Source organism: Triplophysa rosa, linkage group LG17 (assembly GCF_024868665.1).
Source record: "Triplophysa rosa linkage group LG17, Trosa_1v2, whole genome shotgun sequence".
Taxonomy (NCBI): domain Eukaryota; kingdom Metazoa; phylum Chordata; class Actinopteri; order Cypriniformes; family Nemacheilidae; genus Triplophysa; species Triplophysa rosa.
Genome location: NC_079906.1, coordinates 12,484,901 through 12,503,081, shown reverse-complemented (window position 1 = coordinate 12,503,081; position 18,181 = coordinate 12,484,901). Strand labels below are relative to the sequence as shown.

Below are 18,181 nucleotides of genomic sequence, written 5' to 3'. Positions count from 1 at the left end.
ATATGTGAGACCGTCATGTCGAGGTACAGTAGTAAGATTGGATGACCTCACGAGAGTCTGCCATACCTTGGCTTTAGGTGAATTGACGCCACTGCTGTCAGGTAGCAGAAGTCTCCCAATAAAAGCTAAAAGAAAGTCAAACTTAAACAGTCCAAGTATGATTGAGTTGCCTCTAATACAATTTTTCAATGTACTTACTGCAGATTTTTCTAAAGAAAAAAGACGAAGATACAAGCAAATCAACACACTTACATTTGGTATTAGTTGCATAGAACATAGTAACATTTATTAGTTAATGTAATGAAATCACTAAATTATGCTTTAACAGAATTCATATTTTTAATGTTGATTTTCAAATATCGTCGCTTACCTTCTGAAACATCGTATGTTCAAATTCGCCATTTTTCAGGAAATGGAAAAAACACTGACAACACAGTATTTAATCATTTAAAAAGTACACAGTTGAAAAGCACCTTGTAATACTTTTCATTGGTTAAATATTTGCAAAACCCGTTGATAAACATAACGGGTGACTAATAATAATGATTCACAGCAAAAAATAAGAATCATGAAATATGGAGATACAAGGTTTCAGAAGGACAGCAGCGAAATAATAATACATTTTCACAAGTTGTATAAATGAATGCTTTAATGTGTTTTAAAGGGACACAAATAAACAACAACAACTGTATATTTATAAATTACTATCAACCTAATTTAATAAATGCTGAAAAATCGTTGTAAATTGCTAAATAATGTAATGTAAATCTAATGTTATGTTTGTCAAAATGTTTTATGACAATTTTTTTCAGACTCTGCATTATAATGACCCTTTATCACAAATAAGCATTAATTTTGGTGAAAATATAAGTTAAACATTAAATCATATAATACATTACTAAAAAGGGGAAAAACATAATTTCTCAACTATTATTTGACAACAATCTTTTTTCATGTCTAGCATATAGTACATATTCATTTAACACCCACTGTTTTGTTGAAAATTGTGTGCACCTTGGGATAGGTACCTTAGACATTCCAATGCATGACTAATAGACTGTTCTGCTGTACTGAATAATGTTTATTAATTTATTTTGAACACTCAGATTTTTTTACTTTTGATCATATAGACCACTACTGCATAAACTGAGTAATTCAACACCTCTGTTATTCTTTCAATATTTCCGATGGTCACATAGAACCCCAGAGAGATGTCTAAAAATCTATCATTCATTAATTGATGTTTGTGGTCACTGACGCATTGAACAAGAGGAATACTTTAGAAAATATGAAGGAGAAAATTATGGCTTCTTGAAGCATTTCTGCACGTCTATCGTCTGTCAAATACCACCTGGATCGTTCAGACAGCTATTAGAAGAATAATGAAACAAAACAAACTCACCACACAACCATAATGTGTCTATCAGTGGTCTATCAGTCATTCTGGGAAGTTAATTCTGGGTGGACAAAACTAAAGAAGATCAGGGTGTCATTATCTGACTTTATTCTGCTAAGTAGGTTTGTAAAATCTGCCCTTAAAGGGAGAGTAAAAGACTCGACCTCAAGTTGTTCCAAACTTCATTTCTTTGTTCTGTTATACAAAAAGATATTTAAAATAAAATGTTAGCAACTGAGATTTCTGAGGCGCCATAAACTAACATTTAAAATGGAGGTCAAAGGCCCCCAGAACTGTTTGTTTTCCCAAATTCTTCTAAATACTTTGTGTGTTCAACAGAAAGAAAAAATGATACAATCATTTTTTCAACTATGGTAGTCAATGATGCCCTAGAAATCCCAGTTGCTAACATATTTCCAAATATCTTTCTTTGTGTTCAACCAAACAAATAAATGTATTCAGTTTGGGAACAACTTGAGGGTTAGTAAATCATGACAAAATTTTTGTCATTTTTGGATGAACTATCCCTTCAAGCTGAAGCAAGTACTTCGGGTGAAACAGTAAACAGATGTGTGATTTTCTCATTACTGCAGGTTGTTACTTGATAATTTAAGGGGCGTTCACAGCGACAGCAAAATCGGTGGAGGTTGTTGAGCTTCTGTGTCGTCGGTTGATAGTTGGCGTTCCTACTCAACTACTGTATCCAACTATGTGAGATTTAAAAAATCTGCCCTCCAGATGGTAGCATATGTTGCACATGCTGCTGAACATTTCCAGTTTTGTGCGCGTGTGTCTGTGTGTGTGTGTGTGTGCGTGCGTGCGTGCGTGTGTGTGTGTGTGTGTTTGTGTATGTATATTTATAGTATGTAAGTACATAAATATGTATGAAACATGCAAAATAGTTACATAAAATGGGAACATCTCTCTCTTAATGTGAATATTCTGCATATTTCAGAAGTGAGTGCAGAGAACATGTCACATGTAATGATGTTCATTTCAGCCCAAAACAGAAACACTTCATTAAAAGTGCAAAAAATAACAGCAGTCTAACTTATGTAACATTTTCCCTTCCGCCTGCTGTTGCTAATACAGGGTGTGTATTAGTAGACTACAGCGGGCTAAAGAGACGTGATGAGCAAGTTCTGTTTGTTTTATTTCCATGCCATAAACAAACCACCACGGTGACTCATGATCATTAAAAGCGTCAGGTCAGTGAAGACATATTAATTAATGGGCATTTAAACATGCCTTTAAGTGTTCTCCAGGGTTAATAGCAGCGCCTGCTCTCTCAAACATGTTTAACACTCTACTAGTTGTGTCTGTAAATGTTTAATACTCAATTACGGTCTCTGGCTTTGCCATTGGAGGTTGATTTTTGATCTACGACAAAGATCTGGGCTTTTAAATATTTCCTGGAAAGCTAATTTAGAGCGGGTGATGCTACATCATAATGACGCAGCATGCGACCTATCTTTACCCAGCAAGCAGTGACACTCAGGGGCTGATCAGTGCGGTACTGTACTGATATACCACAACTCATCCACTTTGACCAACTACCTTGTAAAGTTGGCTTTGTGGGGGGCTGAAGTAATAACTGTAACTCATAAATATGACAACAAAATTTAACAAGAAAAAATCAGCAGGAAAGAGGAAATTATAATTATACAGTATTATATAAATTATAATATAAAATAATAGTTATACAGTACACCTCGGGTCCCCTTACATGACGTTCACGATGTTGTTTCTGCCCTAAATGGACAAACTGCTTTACAGAGCGCGTTTTGCAAATACATGATCTCCTTCGGCAAAGAAGCACAAACATGACATCATCTTAGTCCTGTGTCAGCCACCATAGTGCTTCAAAGGGTGGGATGGAGTGAGCCGTTGGTTGCAATTCACAACCTCACCGCTAGATGCCACTAAATTTACACACTGGACCTTTAAAAGTTTTGATATATAGAATAGGCTAGAAACAGAAGGCTAAACTATTATTTTCTTATTCACAAGTTGTTGCACTTATCTGGCGCTAAAATGATGCAGACAGCACGTGTAACTAAAAAAACGCTTTCACCAGGCAGCATCAAGATTTTGTGGGACTTTGAAGGATGTTTTAGTGCAGCATTTACTTTATCAGGTGATCGCGTGATCTCTAAAAAAAATGTTTCTAGACCCATACTAATAGCATCTTTGGTGATGACCGGCGGTTCAATTTAAACACTGTGCATTGGTTCCGCAGTAAGTCTGCAGGGGTGCTGGTGGTGCCGTGCCGTTTATGGATGAAGTGGAGGTAACATTAGGTCAAGTCATTGCCAGTGTGTACAAAATTTTCCATTTCGCATGACAGAGTGAGATGTGTGTTTACAGAAGGGCAGTTCTGCCTCTGCTCTGTCCCCTTATAGAGTAAGACAGACAGGAAAGTGTCCCCGGTATACTGTTAAACTCTTGAAGAGGTTAACATGCCGTATATGTGTGTATGTGCGAGCGCACGTGGTCTGGAAAGAGGGGGCAGGGTACGACATGCACCTGGGTGCCACAGCGGCTTCTTTTCGCTGACGTATGTCCATGTGTGTGTGTAACTGAATACGTGAAGCATAGAAACATACTCGTTTAATCACACACTGATATACACACTCGTACATACTCTCTTTGGGCCTCGAATACAGTAACCTTTTAATAGACTCAACACAGCTGTGGCTCGAAGTCATCCTGCAGCTTGTTTATCCAGCCTCGCGGCTGGAAACATCACTGTATCTCACTCAGAGAGATGCATTATACACACACAAACACACACGCCTAATAATAACATCATCAGAGGATGAGAAACAAGAATTATTGCATGGAGGTCACACAGAGGTTATTTCTGACCTATGCATTGTGGAAACAAGCTATTTTAAAAGCGCAGCATTATAGACTTAGGAAGATGTAAACACTGGTCCAGCAGTACTTCTGGTTTCATTTCTATTTCATTTTTTCTTACGATATATAATTAGATTGTTTAATGAATATAATTTGGTTTTAAATGTTCTGTTGGTTGTGTTCTGTTCAAACGTTTGTGCAGTGTTAAAAAATGAAACGGGAAGTTCCTCTGGACCAACATTAGACCAACGTGGTTTACATTTTACGAAGTGGTCTACACAAATTTGTCAAGGCTAATATGCCAGTTAATTTCAAGATGGTATCTTTTATCCTGGTTAGTCTCGTAAGAGAAATATTTCTGAACCATCAAAAGATTTTATGACTTTCTCACTTCATTTTGCAGTTCTGCAAACATGTTATCATTAACATTTGTTTCCTGGAGGTTATGATAGTCTCAGCAAATCAGGTGGAGGACTGAGAACATATTTTACATTTTAGTTGCAAAAAGTATATACAATATACAAAAAAAATCTTCCACCTTGGAGCTCTCGAGCATCAATCAAAGAGATGCATTAAAACTTGGCATGCTGCAGTCGGCACAAGACACATAAAAACCATTTGACATCACTGATGTTAAGGAGAAAAGTACTATGATTAGAATAGACTGCTTTTTTACTGCAAACAAGCAGCTTTGAAATGAAAACCCTAAAAGAACTTCTTTGTGTCCCACGAAAGACAAATATATATACGGTATATACATTGTATAAGTAAGTGAACGATGAAAGATTTTTACTTATTTTCAACTTTAATGGGATAGTAAATTCTCTCATTTACTTACCCTCTTGTCATTTCAAACTTGAATGACCTTCTTTCTTCTGCAGAACACAAAAGAAGAATTTTTTGAAGAATGTTGTTAACCAAACGACGGCGGTACCCATTGACATGCATTGGTTTAAAGTAATTGGGTACCACCATTGTTCGGTTACCAGTATTCTTCAAAATATCTTCTTTTGTGCTCTTCAGAAGAAAGTCACACAGGTTGGGTGAGTAAATCATGACAGAATTTTAATTTTAAATGAACTAATACTTTCTCATTTTTTGCCTTGGGTGAAGTAATGAAGTCCTTTGAAACAAGTTATATGCTATACCATCACCGCTGGTGCTGTGTACCAAGCTGTGCCATATGTGGAATGCACAAGCAGAAAATTTCATTCCGTGATATATTAGTCCTGCAATTCAGCTGTGAGGAGAAAACAAGAAGTTATGATGCTGCTAAAAGTTTTTATTCAATCCGGTATTTCCAATTAAATTTAGAGAGTTTTGCTTTAAAGTTGGCATTAAAACACCTCCAGTAATATATTCAAAGAAATGGCATTTTAGAACAGATTTACCGTTTGATGAATTTACACCCCATTCCTCATTAGAGAACACATCCACGTACAGTGACACATACGGTTTGTTGTTTTTCTATCAAGGTGGGTATTTATTATTTATTCCCTAACGTTACACTTGAATGTTCTTACGTTCGTAGATTTTTATTAAAACATTATTTAATATGCTTATTAAGCCATTTCCCCTCATGGGAACCGTTGCTTAATGCCTCCAATGTCAGTGATTTCAGATTTTATTATTCTTGTGGGTACATCTGATGACCACAATGCATGCAAAACCCTACCCACACACATTCTCTTATTCACCAGTCAATCAGCAAGTTCTCTGTTTTCCAGGGCAGCGGATACTATTTGTGTCTCTCTTGCCACTGCGGTGTAAATTCAGAATTTATGATGTGTCACAGCAAAATGCACATCAGCATGACCTGCTCTTCATTACTCTGATCAGTCACTCTCAGTAGAGCTCTGAAAGGTGACCCGAAATGGACCCCTGGTGTGTTCACAGCGAGCTTAATCCTGTACGCTTTAAAAGCTCTGTAGAGGAGACACCTGAGATGTTTGCTCACCTTACTTCTTAACTCCCGTGAAGGGGAAATTGGTGTCACAGAGGCTGACCATTCAGACGAAGCTAAAACCTCAGTTACATAGGGGCACCCATCACCTAACCTTGCATTTACTGTTTACGTTAAATTCAATTCAATTCAATTCAATTACTGCAGCCATTTACACAGGCGGTAATTATGTGAATTATTGCAGTCTGGTTTCGCTCTTCGCCACGGCGCTGAAATGGCTCTAGTTAAAGTGATTAATGGTTTCCTCCCAACCATAGTAGACGTGTTTCTGTGCCTGTGCTTGTAAATTCAATGTGGCGTTGGACCCCATTGATCAACCTGTTGTGTTCGACAGGGCATTTCTTGCTAAACTTTTTCCTGACTCTGATTGTTGATCTGTGTCTGTTTGTAAACAGTAAAATTACACTTACATCAGAAAAAGTTACTCTAGAACTATAGAAGCACCACGGGATTCAGCTCTGTAAATCCTCTCACTTGCTTTATTAACATGACTGGGCCTCTTACCTTCTCTGCTCACCTCTTGACCCCATTCAGGATTGAGTTTGATTTCTTCAATAGTAAAGAATAAATGTAATACTAAGGAATTTATTGAAGCCTGTGCTTGTCTGTGCTTGATTTTTCTGTGCTTGTGTTCTGCTTTCACCAAGTAAACGTTGTACACAAAACAACATGAAGCTTAGAACCGAACAGAGAAATTAGAGAACGTGCTCAGCTGTAAAGGTACGCAGCATGGGTTAGTTTTTCGCCACCGGTCTCAGTTTATTGGTATTTTTCAGAACTTTTGGGCCCACTTTGAGATCCAGGAGTCCCAGCAGAGTTAATTAGGCTTTACATTGCTTACTGAAGCAGCGAATGTGTGGTTACACATATCAGAACCCGCTCCACACTCAACAACACACTTTCATCACAAGGCACTTCAGCGCACTTAATTCATCAAGAATTTCCAAACCCGATAACTGCTGCGGATTCATTCACTGTGCAACTTTTGAAGGACATTACAGCAAGAAAAGAGAGGGATATAAATAATTCACACATACACAACGGAACACTGGAAATGAAATCCAATTGTCAGATTTTTAGCCGGGAGAGCAGCAATACAGTACAGCCTTGTGTTTGATCATTAATTTGTTGGTTAAGATTTTTGTCAGGTTCTAAAAAATTATATTGAATCGTGCAAGAGCTGAAAAACTTGTCTTATGAAAATGAACTATGATTTTACCACAACAAGCTTTTTTTACTTTACTTTTTTACTATGGTCTTACCACAATAACTAGTTTAACCATGGTATTTGTTGTAGCTATTACTCTGCCAAAAATCCATTGTTACTACACTTTTACTGTAACGTTACTAAAACCATAGATATTTTTTCATGACCGATTTAAACAAATAAACACAAAAATGTAATCCAAAAAATAGGCTAGCCTACTTTGGATTTATTTGCGTAAAAACAGCATTTTTTAGTTAGGCTGTTTTTATATTTAGCAATAACAATCAATATGAGACTTTGACGTCATAAAGGAGACTTTTTGAATGTCATGTGTGAGGGCTGCATGACGACAAACCCGCGCTCTCGCTTGACTTGAATCAATTACCTCGTCCCCATTTCTAAATCGGTTCAGGTAACAAAGCAGCAGCATGCGATCATAATGCATTACAGGTGAAATCAGAGCGATATGAAACTGCTGGACACGTTTCCACTGGTGCGATAGCGAGCCGAAACTGCCTCAGTGCGTCTCGCGCTCTCTCCGCTCCACGAACATCGCGCGCGTAGCGCCAAACTCGAGAGCGCGAGACCTGGCAGCGGAGAAACCTCGGGGAGGGAGGAAGGGAGTGTGCTGGTGTATGTAGATGAGAGCAGAGAGCGAGCAAGAGAGACGGAGAGAGAGAGGTTGGGAAAAGACTAGCACCTCTATCCATCAGCCGAGCATCCTGCGGGAAGTCACTTCCAGCGCACGAGCGTACGGTGCGGCATTTCTGTCCGTCCGAGCGAATGGATCATTAAACAGGGAAGGATGTGACAGAGGGCTACAAATGAAACTGTAAACTATTATTTGTTTCAGCTTGCACTAGTTACGCTGGTTATTTTATTTGTAAGTTTCATTTTTTACTTGTGTTCCTGTATTGCGCATTAATGTGCGAATTTCGGCACAACACTTTTGAAGTGATATCAGACAATGTCATAAATGTAGCTATTAAAGGAAAAGTTAAAAGATTTTTCATGGGTAAGTAAAAATTAATTTAACTGTTGAAGTTGCGAGTCATTTATTTATCATTAATGTTGGTATTATTCATGTTGAATATTTATATACCTTTTCATATTATCCCGTATTTACTTGCGCTTCTGTGGACAGTAGCAGCTGAAGAGTAATGTTATTTCCAATAAATCGAGAAAATATAAACTCTTAGCACCATCATTGTTTAGCTATGGGTAGATGGTATTAGCGTTATTGTTTTGCATTGAGATCAACAGGTTCGCAATGCTGTTTGAATGCAGATGCAGAAGAGCTCGAGCAGAAATCGTGCTTTAGTTGAGGGTCGCTCTTAAATGAACTGAGAATAAATATAGTTTAGAGATCGCATTCGCAATGTCATCTGCTTTCCTTAACGAGTTTGTGCTGATGCCTGGAGGATATTTGCTGCCTTTGGAAAATAATCAGTCAAAACAGATCTTATTAGTAGCCATATATAAAAGTAAAATAAATCAAAATATTGTTTTATTTGTCTGGTGATGATTTAGAAAATGTATGAATAACAGCTGTTTTATTTTTATTGTCATGTTTTGTGTTTGCTTTGGTGAAGAAAAATTATTGGAACTAACATCATAGAGGTTAAATGATATTATTCACCTTGGCTCAAACAGCTTACCATCCTCTGTTTATAATTTGTTTTTAATCTCTGCATCATTCCTCTCACATTTGTTTTCTTTCCCTGCAATTTTTCTATTGTGTTGCTTTTGGCCTCCCTATTTTGCCATTTTTGTTATCTTCCTATTTTCCAATGCTTCTTATTACTTTACTCTGTGCGATTGCTTCTTTTTTCCTCTGCACTTCTATTTTAATGTCATCCCGTTCATTCTCATCATCTTTTCACTCCCATTTCACATCTGTCTCACACCCTCTCTTTCTCCCATTGGATTTCTCTCCTACTTGCTCTTCCATCTTAAAATCTCTCACTATATCTCCTTTTCTCTTTGTCTCTCTGTGTAGATGGGGTCTAACCTAATGTCAAGCTGGTTGTGAAGGTGTTTGATCTGGTCTCCTCGACCCCAGACGGAGTCTCCATGGCTGCAGGAGTGGCAGCCTGGCTCCCTTTCGCTCGGGCGGCGGCCATAGGATGGATGCCCGTGGCCAACCTGCCCATGCCTGTTGCACCAACCACAAAGAACAAGCGACAGGACGAGCTTATTATCCTCAACGTCAGCGGCCGGCGCTTCCAGACCTGGCGAAACACTCTAGACCGCTACCCTGATACGCTCTTAGGGAGCTCTGAAAAAGAGTTCTTCTTCAACGAGGAGACTAGGGAGTATTTCTTTGACCGAGATCCAGATTTGTTCAGAAGTATTCTCAACTTCTACCGTACAGGGAAGCTGCACTACCCCCGCTATGAGTGCATCTCTGCCTATGATGAGGAGATGGCGTTCTTTGGAATCATTCCTGAGATCATCAGCGACTGCTGTTACGAAGAATACAAGGACCGCAAGAGGGAGAACATGGAGCGCCTTATGGACGACCTTGAGGACAACAAAGACAGCAAACTACCTAACATGACGTTCCGTGAGACCATGTGGAGAGCCTTCGAGAACCCACACACTAGCACAATGGCCCTGGTTTTCTACTACGTGACCGGGTTCTTCATTGCCATATCCGTCATCACCAACGTGGTGGAAACGGTTCCGTGTGGTTCTCTGCCGAACCAGAGAGACATACCCTGCGGGGAACGCTACACAGAGGCGTTCTTCTGCATGGACACAGCGTGCGTAATGATCTTTACTGTGGAGTATCTGATGCGACTGTTCGCAGCGCCCAGCAGGTACCGGTTCATGAGAAGCGTAATGAGCATTATAGATGTGGTGGCCATCCTGCCATATTACATCGGGCTCGTCATGACCAACAACGAGGACGTGAGTGGGGCCTTTGTCACGCTTCGGGTTTTCCGCGTCTTTAGGATCTTTAAATTCTCCCGGCACTCCCAGGGTCTACGGATCCTTGGCTACACGCTGAAGAGCTGCGCGTCCGAGCTCGGCTTCCTCCTGTTCTCCCTCACCATGGCCATCATCATCTTTGCCACCGTGATGTTCTACGCGGAGAAAGGCTCCTCGTCCAGCAAGTTTACCAGCATTCCAGCCTCCTTCTGGTACACCATTGTAACCATGACGACGCTGGGGTGAGTCATTTGCTCTCAGATTGACTTTCTTTGCTAAATATTAGCCCTAAAAAGCCTCATATCATGCCACACCCTTGTACATTTTAGAGTTATTTAACCAAAAACTGAAATTGATCAGAAACGAAAATAGCTTGATAAGTAAATATTTACTCACCCTCAAGTCATCGCAAACAGGTGTGACTTCTTTGTCACACAAAGGAGTGATAGTTCACCCAAAAATTCTGTCATCATTTTCTCACACTCTTGTCATTTCAAACCTGTATGACTTTATTTCTTCTGCAGAATGCAAAAAAAAGATCATTTGAAAAATATTGGTTTGCCGAGCAATGGTGGTACCCATTCACTTCTATTGTATAGATACAAAACCACTGCAAGTCATTGGGTACCACTGTCGTTCAGTTACCAATATTCTTCTAAATATCTTCTTTCGTGCTCTGCAGAATAAAAAAGTCATACTGGTTTGAAATGAAAAGAGGGTCAGTAAATGATGACAGAATTTTCATTTTTGGGTGAACTATCACTTTAACATCTGAAAAAAGTCCTGTGAGTTATGAGAGTGAGTAAACACTGAACAGCTACAGTATATCACAAAGTCCTACTGTGTACACTGTCTTTTTAACAGGGTCTTATAAACCAATCCAACATCCAAAGTGAAGTAATTTATGCAGCAACAGCTGTTTAACCTTATACATCACCAGGAAAAGCAGTGTCTCTCCAGCCTGTGGATTTTCCTTCTTTTTAAAGTTACTCGCTAGTATCATCTGCATTTAAAAAACACCTAATGACCATAGTTGCTGACTGCAGTCATCCCTACTCAAAACAGTGGTAGGTTTGGATTTAACTCACCGCCCCAGGCTAGACTTTATTCATCCCTATTATACACCAATTAATATTTAAGAGCTTGTGAAGCAGGCGATGGAACATCCTTCAGCGTTTCCCTCCCACACAGTAACAACAGGACAGCAGCTGCAGAGTTGTTTAGTGCCATTCATTTCTACTCTCACAAATCACAGGCTGTTTATACACGTGCTAGCAGACGCTTGACGCGATCAGTTTTATCAAAAAGTGTAATTTTATGAGATTACTGTATGAGTTTTAATTTTGTTATGTGGTTTATGGTTTAAGTCATTGGCTGTGTGTGAATGCTACAGCAAGTGTGTCAGACTTGTGAAGCGACAAACGCTGTGGCTGCTATGTCACGGTGTCTTTGAAATTGGAGCTACACAGTCAAAACAGCCTTTGATTTCCTGTTTAGTAGGCTACACGACTCTGTCGATTGGCTGATACACCTGCCAGCGAGCTCTGTGACCCCAAAACAACAAGATAAATAATTTCCTTCATGGTTGAGAAGAACATCATGAATGCTACATTACCAAATGATTCAGTCCTTGATGAATACAGCTGTGTCTGCTTGCACACATAGAAAGCATTGCACGGGATCAGATTATTGTCTTTTCTGAGGTTCAGTTACAAACAGTCGAATACCTATTTATTTATCTGTTATACATATGTGTCATGACTCATGCCCAAAACTTGTAAATAGGTTGTGAATGAGCAATCCTTGAATTATAATCGTATATATCAGTCTTGTTGTTGGCTAGTTTTACATGTAGTTTGGGGTAGAGCGGATCTCATTACTCATTACTACATTCTCAGCAGAGATCCAGTCTCCACCCGCATCTGAGACTTGACCCACAATGAAAGAGAGAGACTCTTCTCATCAATAAAACAAGCTGTTGAAGTGTGTGTCACTGTGACTAATGTTCTCAGGTACATATGCTGAACAATGTAAACCACCATGACATTTCCAACCCCGCTGATGTCACGTTCTCATTGCTTGTGTGAAGGATCGTGTGCGTTTGTTTAGCAGTTTATCGCATGGTTGTTTGTGCCAGACCCTAAGAAAGAAAAATAACAGATGAGATCTCTTTAATAGCTCTATTGTTTCTCCTAGATGGCAGTAAGATTAAACGGGAAGCAATGGAAACTTTTGCACAAGTTTACCTGAGAAAAAAAACTTTTTTCGTTTTTATTATATTTTCATTAAAAAGTTAATATATGCCAGTTTTTCCATATAAGGTTAATATTAGTAAAGATTTCAATATAAACTCAAACATGTTACATGCAATTTATCTGAAAGCTATACAATCTACAGCAAATAATACCTTTAGGTATTTCATCAATTGTCTCATTTGTGTCTTTTTATATTTCCTCTAAGCATCTGAGAAAGTTGATGTCCAACACAAGAACTCAATAAATCACCTAATCAACAATAGAGCAATCTCTGAGCAATAACATTTTCCTCACGGGTCAGCTTTCTATAACGTCACACAATGTACCTTTGATTCTGAGTTTGCGTGAATGTCTCTTTCTTTGACCAATGCAGTGGTGTATTTTACACCCTCACTGCTTCTCTTTTTCCCCGATTCATTGACACTAAAGTGCACATTACCTGGGGTCTCCATCTCACTCGGCTGGTGTGAAACGCAGCGCGGCAGTTCAGCTGCTTCGGTGTCAGGTGACTGTTTTACCTGCGTGTGACATGGTGTTAACATGTAAACTGCAGACCAACTGCCCTGCAGACACTTGCATGATACTTATCAGGTTTCACACACTACTGCTAAGATAAGAGCCCTTATTAGGGCAAATATGAAATATTGTCATTTACTTACCCACAGGGTAATTTCAAACCCTTATCCCTTTATTTTATGTGGGACACAATTAGATGTGTAATGCGGCTTTCACATAGGACGCGGAATGCGCTGTGCTGGCCGCTGGGTTCAGCGTAGCCCTACAATTTGCGCTGCACTGGCCAGAGCAAAGTATGCAGTTTTCAAAACAGCGGGAGTTCTACACATTTTCTATAAGAGCTTTATTTCAAAGTAGTGGAGGAGGCTAGAGGAGGGGGGGAATGCCATGCTGTCGCTGCCCGTGTCCATTTCACACGCATATTGCCCAACTACAACAAGCTACCTGACTTAAAACACACCTGACATGCCAACTTGAATTGACATGTCTCCATGACAACTTTTCTCCCGATGTCCCTATTCAAGCGCAAATTTGTGTTGTAAAGTTCCGAAAATTCCGACACACACAGTAGCTGTACATCCATTTTGTTTTCCGCGCTTGGATGCCTCGTTTCTATTGGCCGCGCGGGTAATCGTCACAGAGCGCAGCACAAAAGTTGAACTATTTTGAACTTTGACCGCGGCGTTCGCGCAAGCTTAAATTTAGCTGCTCATGGGATGGGCGTTATGGCCCTAAAACTCTATCACGGTATTTTCTGGTATTTCTGTGAAATGACGATATAACTATAACACCATCCATCCATTTGCTACAAGTGATAGTAGCTGCATGTAGTCTAGAGCCTCAGAAATACCCCAAATCAAACAAGCTCCTAAAATATACCTACAGTATTTTTGTAAATATAAAATATAATGGTGACATTCGACTTCAAAGGGTTGTAGTAAAGAAAGAATTAAATGGAACTAAAAGTCCATAGTCACGCCATGTCATACCTAAACTGTAGCTAAACTAACTGTGGGTGGAAATGATCGCATCACGCTCGTGAACTGTGTGAACCTTCTCTTCTCACAGAAACATATACTGTATCTGTCTACGACTCGCGCTACAGAAAGAGAACAGAAAATTAAATAATTAAATAATCTACGCTGCCATACGCTCATAAACGTATTTTAAACAACGTTATACAAACTCGCATTCGTAGTGGATGTAAACAGGCAGCAGTGCGGTGTGCGCTGTGTCGCTATGAAAGCCCATGTGAGCGCGAGCTGCGCACGGGACGCTCCGTTCATGCATCCTGTATATAACAGGCAAGAAATCATATTAAATAATTTGTACAATGCGCATGCGCTCAAAACATCTAACGAATGTTTAAATAAAGACTTTTAGCCACAGTAAATGTTGTGGTGTTTTAATGCATTATGACTATCAACAAATACTTAACAAACGAATTAAATAAAACGAAAGTGAAACTAAACATTAACTCGGATGCATACAGTGCCATCCTTGATCCTTCAGGAGAGTTAGACCTCCTCTTTTGCACTACAAGAGGAGCTCTAACTCAGCTTCACGTGCGCCCTCCGCTATGCCCGTTTTCGCATATGAGCTGTGAATGGGTCTCACAAAGAAATACGTCATCAACTAGGATTTATCGTTTATATCGCGGGAAGACTAATTCCTATCGTGGGGAGAATTTCTAACGGTATATCGCAAACGATATAATATTGCCCATCCCTACTGCTCAAGCCATTGAATTTCACTGCTCTGTGTTTTGTCTTGGCGAGACGACAGGTTAAGGGTTTCAAAAAATAGAACAGAATGGATGACACAGACAGTAGAGAGAGACAGACAGATTAACCTTTGGCCACAATGGAGTCTATGGCTGACATTCCAAAGACAAAACGCTTGCAAACCCTGTGTTGTGTGTTCCGCAGCCATGCCCCAGCATCAGATTTTAGGTTGCGTAAATTGTCCAAAGGCTGATTCACTTGTCCTATTGTTAATCTGGCTCGGAACACTGCTGGAACAACCTCGGCAGATCCAAGGGAGGGTTTATCTGCGTTTTAATACCGTTAGGAAAAAGAGATTTTGACTGTATGATGGAGTCTGTTGTGAAATCGCTTTGAGCTTTTACAGTCATGTTTCTGCGTAAAACATGAGGGTTTGGGATTTAGAAGAGAATAGATGTTGTTTGTTTGTTTATTAATTTATTTATTTATTTGTCGTAATAAGATGGTTTGACCTTTAGGTGAAGTAGCGTGTTCTAAATGACCTTTAGAAAAGACCATATGGCTTAGAGAAGCAACATCGAGAAAACCTGAGTATCATTTCATTATCCCTCTCTACACAAATCTCGATGTATCCTATTAGCCTCTAACCCTGCACTGATGGTTGTACTGGTTAAGATATGCACTCTGTGTTTTTATGTTACAGACCTATGTATTGTGTGCTCTAATGTTGCAGTAAAGATCCTCCCAGTAATAAGGTCTTTCAGTTGATACTACAAGCATTAATTAACATGACACTCGAAATCTACGCCCTCATTTCAACAGCTGCATAGATCACCATTATGCCAGGACACAACTGACTCTCTTTCTCCTGATTCGGTTTCTCTTATTCTGCTGCGGGTGAACCTGTTCTGTCAATACTGATCAGAAGCATTGATTCACGGGAACAAAGGATGAGAGAGAGGATGATAAGAAAGAGAAAGAGGAGTAAGGTTGAATCCATTAGTCAGGTTGAATGATGATAATCACAGAGAGCTGTAGGCAGACTTAAGAAATATTGGATTGGTACGGGAACATGTGTGTCTGCGTGTGTGTGTGTGTGTGTGTGTGCGTGCGTGCGTGCGTGTGTGTGTCAAGGGGTCATTGAGTTCACAGTAGCTGTTCTTTTCTTGGTGTTTGCTGTCAGGGGCTGTGTAAGAGCAACCATTCCTGGCTAGAGTACATTGTAGTCTTAAAAAACAATAAAAATGGACTTCCAGTAGCATTAAGGAGACTCTGGATTTGGTTGTGCACCTGCTCTTGTGTTCTGTGCTGTATGTTGTGTGATTACATTTTCAAACGTATCACGCATGCACCTATGCGTGATTACTGCAGTCTAGCCGCTGTTGCAGGTGTGCAGGAAATGGCTGTTTTGAGAATACATCTGTGCGTGTGTGTGTTAAATGGAAAGACAGTCCTTCTTCAATCTAGTAACACACTAACAGTCTTTCACCGTGTCCTGATTAGATGTGACACAACAATTTTCTAACTATAAGCAATTTGTATGTGTGCACTGATCAGAAAACTAAAACATATTTCATGTTTTATGTACAGTTATGATGAGAAGGCTCTTGAACCAATGAGATTTTATTATGAACAATGTTTCTCTCTCTCTCTCTCTCTCTCTCTCTCTCTCTCTCTCTCTCTCTCTCTTTGTCACTTTACCACTCTACCTGTATCTCATCCATAGTAATCTTGACCTTGAGCTCTTTCTAGGTTCATCCATATTCATCTCTTAATATGGGCAGTTGACAAGACAAAAAAAACGTAGCCTAAATGTGTCCCATGGCATGACATAGCAAAAGTTACTGTATGTAATGTAAAAACTATCAATTTAGATAAATCTCTCTAAAGCTATTCTATATTATGATAATATAAAATATATATATATTTAAGTTTGTTTTCCAAATTTTTGCCATGTCACACTATAGGACACATGTATGGTATATTTGTCAACTACCCATATACATCTATCTTATCCATCCATATTCTTATAACTATATCCATTTCGCCAGAAGTAAACAAAATAAATGTGACCCTGGATCACAAAACCAGTCTTAAGTAGCACGGGAACATTTTTAGTAAAAGCCAGAAAAACATTGTGTGGGTCAAAATTATCGATTTTTCTTTTATGCCAAAAATTATTAGGATATTAAATATCCTAATGTTGCATGAGGATATTTTGTAAATTTCAAACCGTAAATATATCAAAACTTTATTTTTGGGAATGGATGGCCTGCTACAGTGCCTCTGATTAACAACTTCAAAGGCAATTTTCTCAATTATTTTATTTTTTGCACCCTCAGATTCCAGAGTTTTAAACGGTTGTATCTTCGCCAGATGTAGTCCTATCCTAACAACCCATACATCAATAGAAAGCTTAATTGTTCAGATTTCAGATGATGTAAAAATCTCAATTTCGAAAAATTGACCCATAAGACTTGTTGTCCAGGGTCACAAATAACAACCTCATTTGATCGTTCACAATCAGACATACAGCAGTGCTTCTTTCAATAGAAAAATTATTCAGAAGAGTAGACCGACACGCAACCTCACTTGATCGGTCACACTCAGACATACAGTACTGCTTCTTTCAATAGAAAAAGAATTCAGAAGAGTAGACAGACACGGATAAATATTCAGTTGTTTGTTTGGGTTTTGCCTGGCTGTATTCAAAGCGTTCTGTACTCAGGGAGGTTTCGAGTTTCTCTGATGGCCAAATTGCTGCAGTTTCATCCCATCAGGCCTCCATAAAAACTCGCTTCCACCATTAGTGATCACATTTGATGACATATAATGGGCACATCAATGAAGGAAGATATAGTTACGCTGCGTCCAGCAAAAACACATCAAAATGATTACCCTTACAGTCATTTCAACGTGCTTTCCGAGCCAATTACAATTTCTGTTGATCTGGTGATCGGGTTTTAAGGGGTTCTGTACCGATTCGCTGTCCTTTTGTTTTTGTGCTGGTTTAGAGTTGCTTGCAGAAGGTAAGAGGAACGTTAAAAGTGTTGTTAGGGCAAGCTCTTTACTTTAATGAAAGGTCACGAAAGGAAGGTGACCGTAAAACAAGACGCCTGACCTTTAAAGCCTTTTAAAAGCATCTAAATGCAACTCTGTAATGTCTGTCAACTCTAATGATCAGCTTTGAATTCAGTAGGACTGTGCAAAAATATCAATACATGTAACTATCGCAATATTATTTTTTTCGAAAGTGTATCGATAGTGATACCTCTACTATCGATATTTTTTTTTAAATCATGTCATATACATACGTAGGGTGACCAT

At 39.1% G+C, this 18,181-nt stretch overlaps 1 protein-coding gene across 3 annotated transcripts in view; it reads left to right on the top strand.

Annotated features, from left to right (window-relative positions):
• The first annotated feature begins 7,794 nt into the window (after nucleotides 1–7,794).
• Nucleotides 7,795–18,181, top strand: part of kcnd3 (potassium voltage-gated channel, Shal-related subfamily, member 3) — an 83,086-nt gene continuing 72,699 nt past the window's right edge. For all 3 annotated transcript variants that reach the window (XM_057356552.1, XM_057356551.1, XM_057356550.1), the window contains exons 1-2: nucleotides 7,795–8,440; nucleotides 9,425–10,601. In XM_057356552.1, coding sequence (XP_057212535.1) covers nucleotides 9,499–10,601 — 1,103 coding nt within the window. In that variant the 5' untranslated portion in view covers nucleotides 7,795–8,440; nucleotides 9,425–9,498. The remainder of the gene's footprint in view (nucleotides 8,441–9,424; nucleotides 10,602–18,181) is intronic.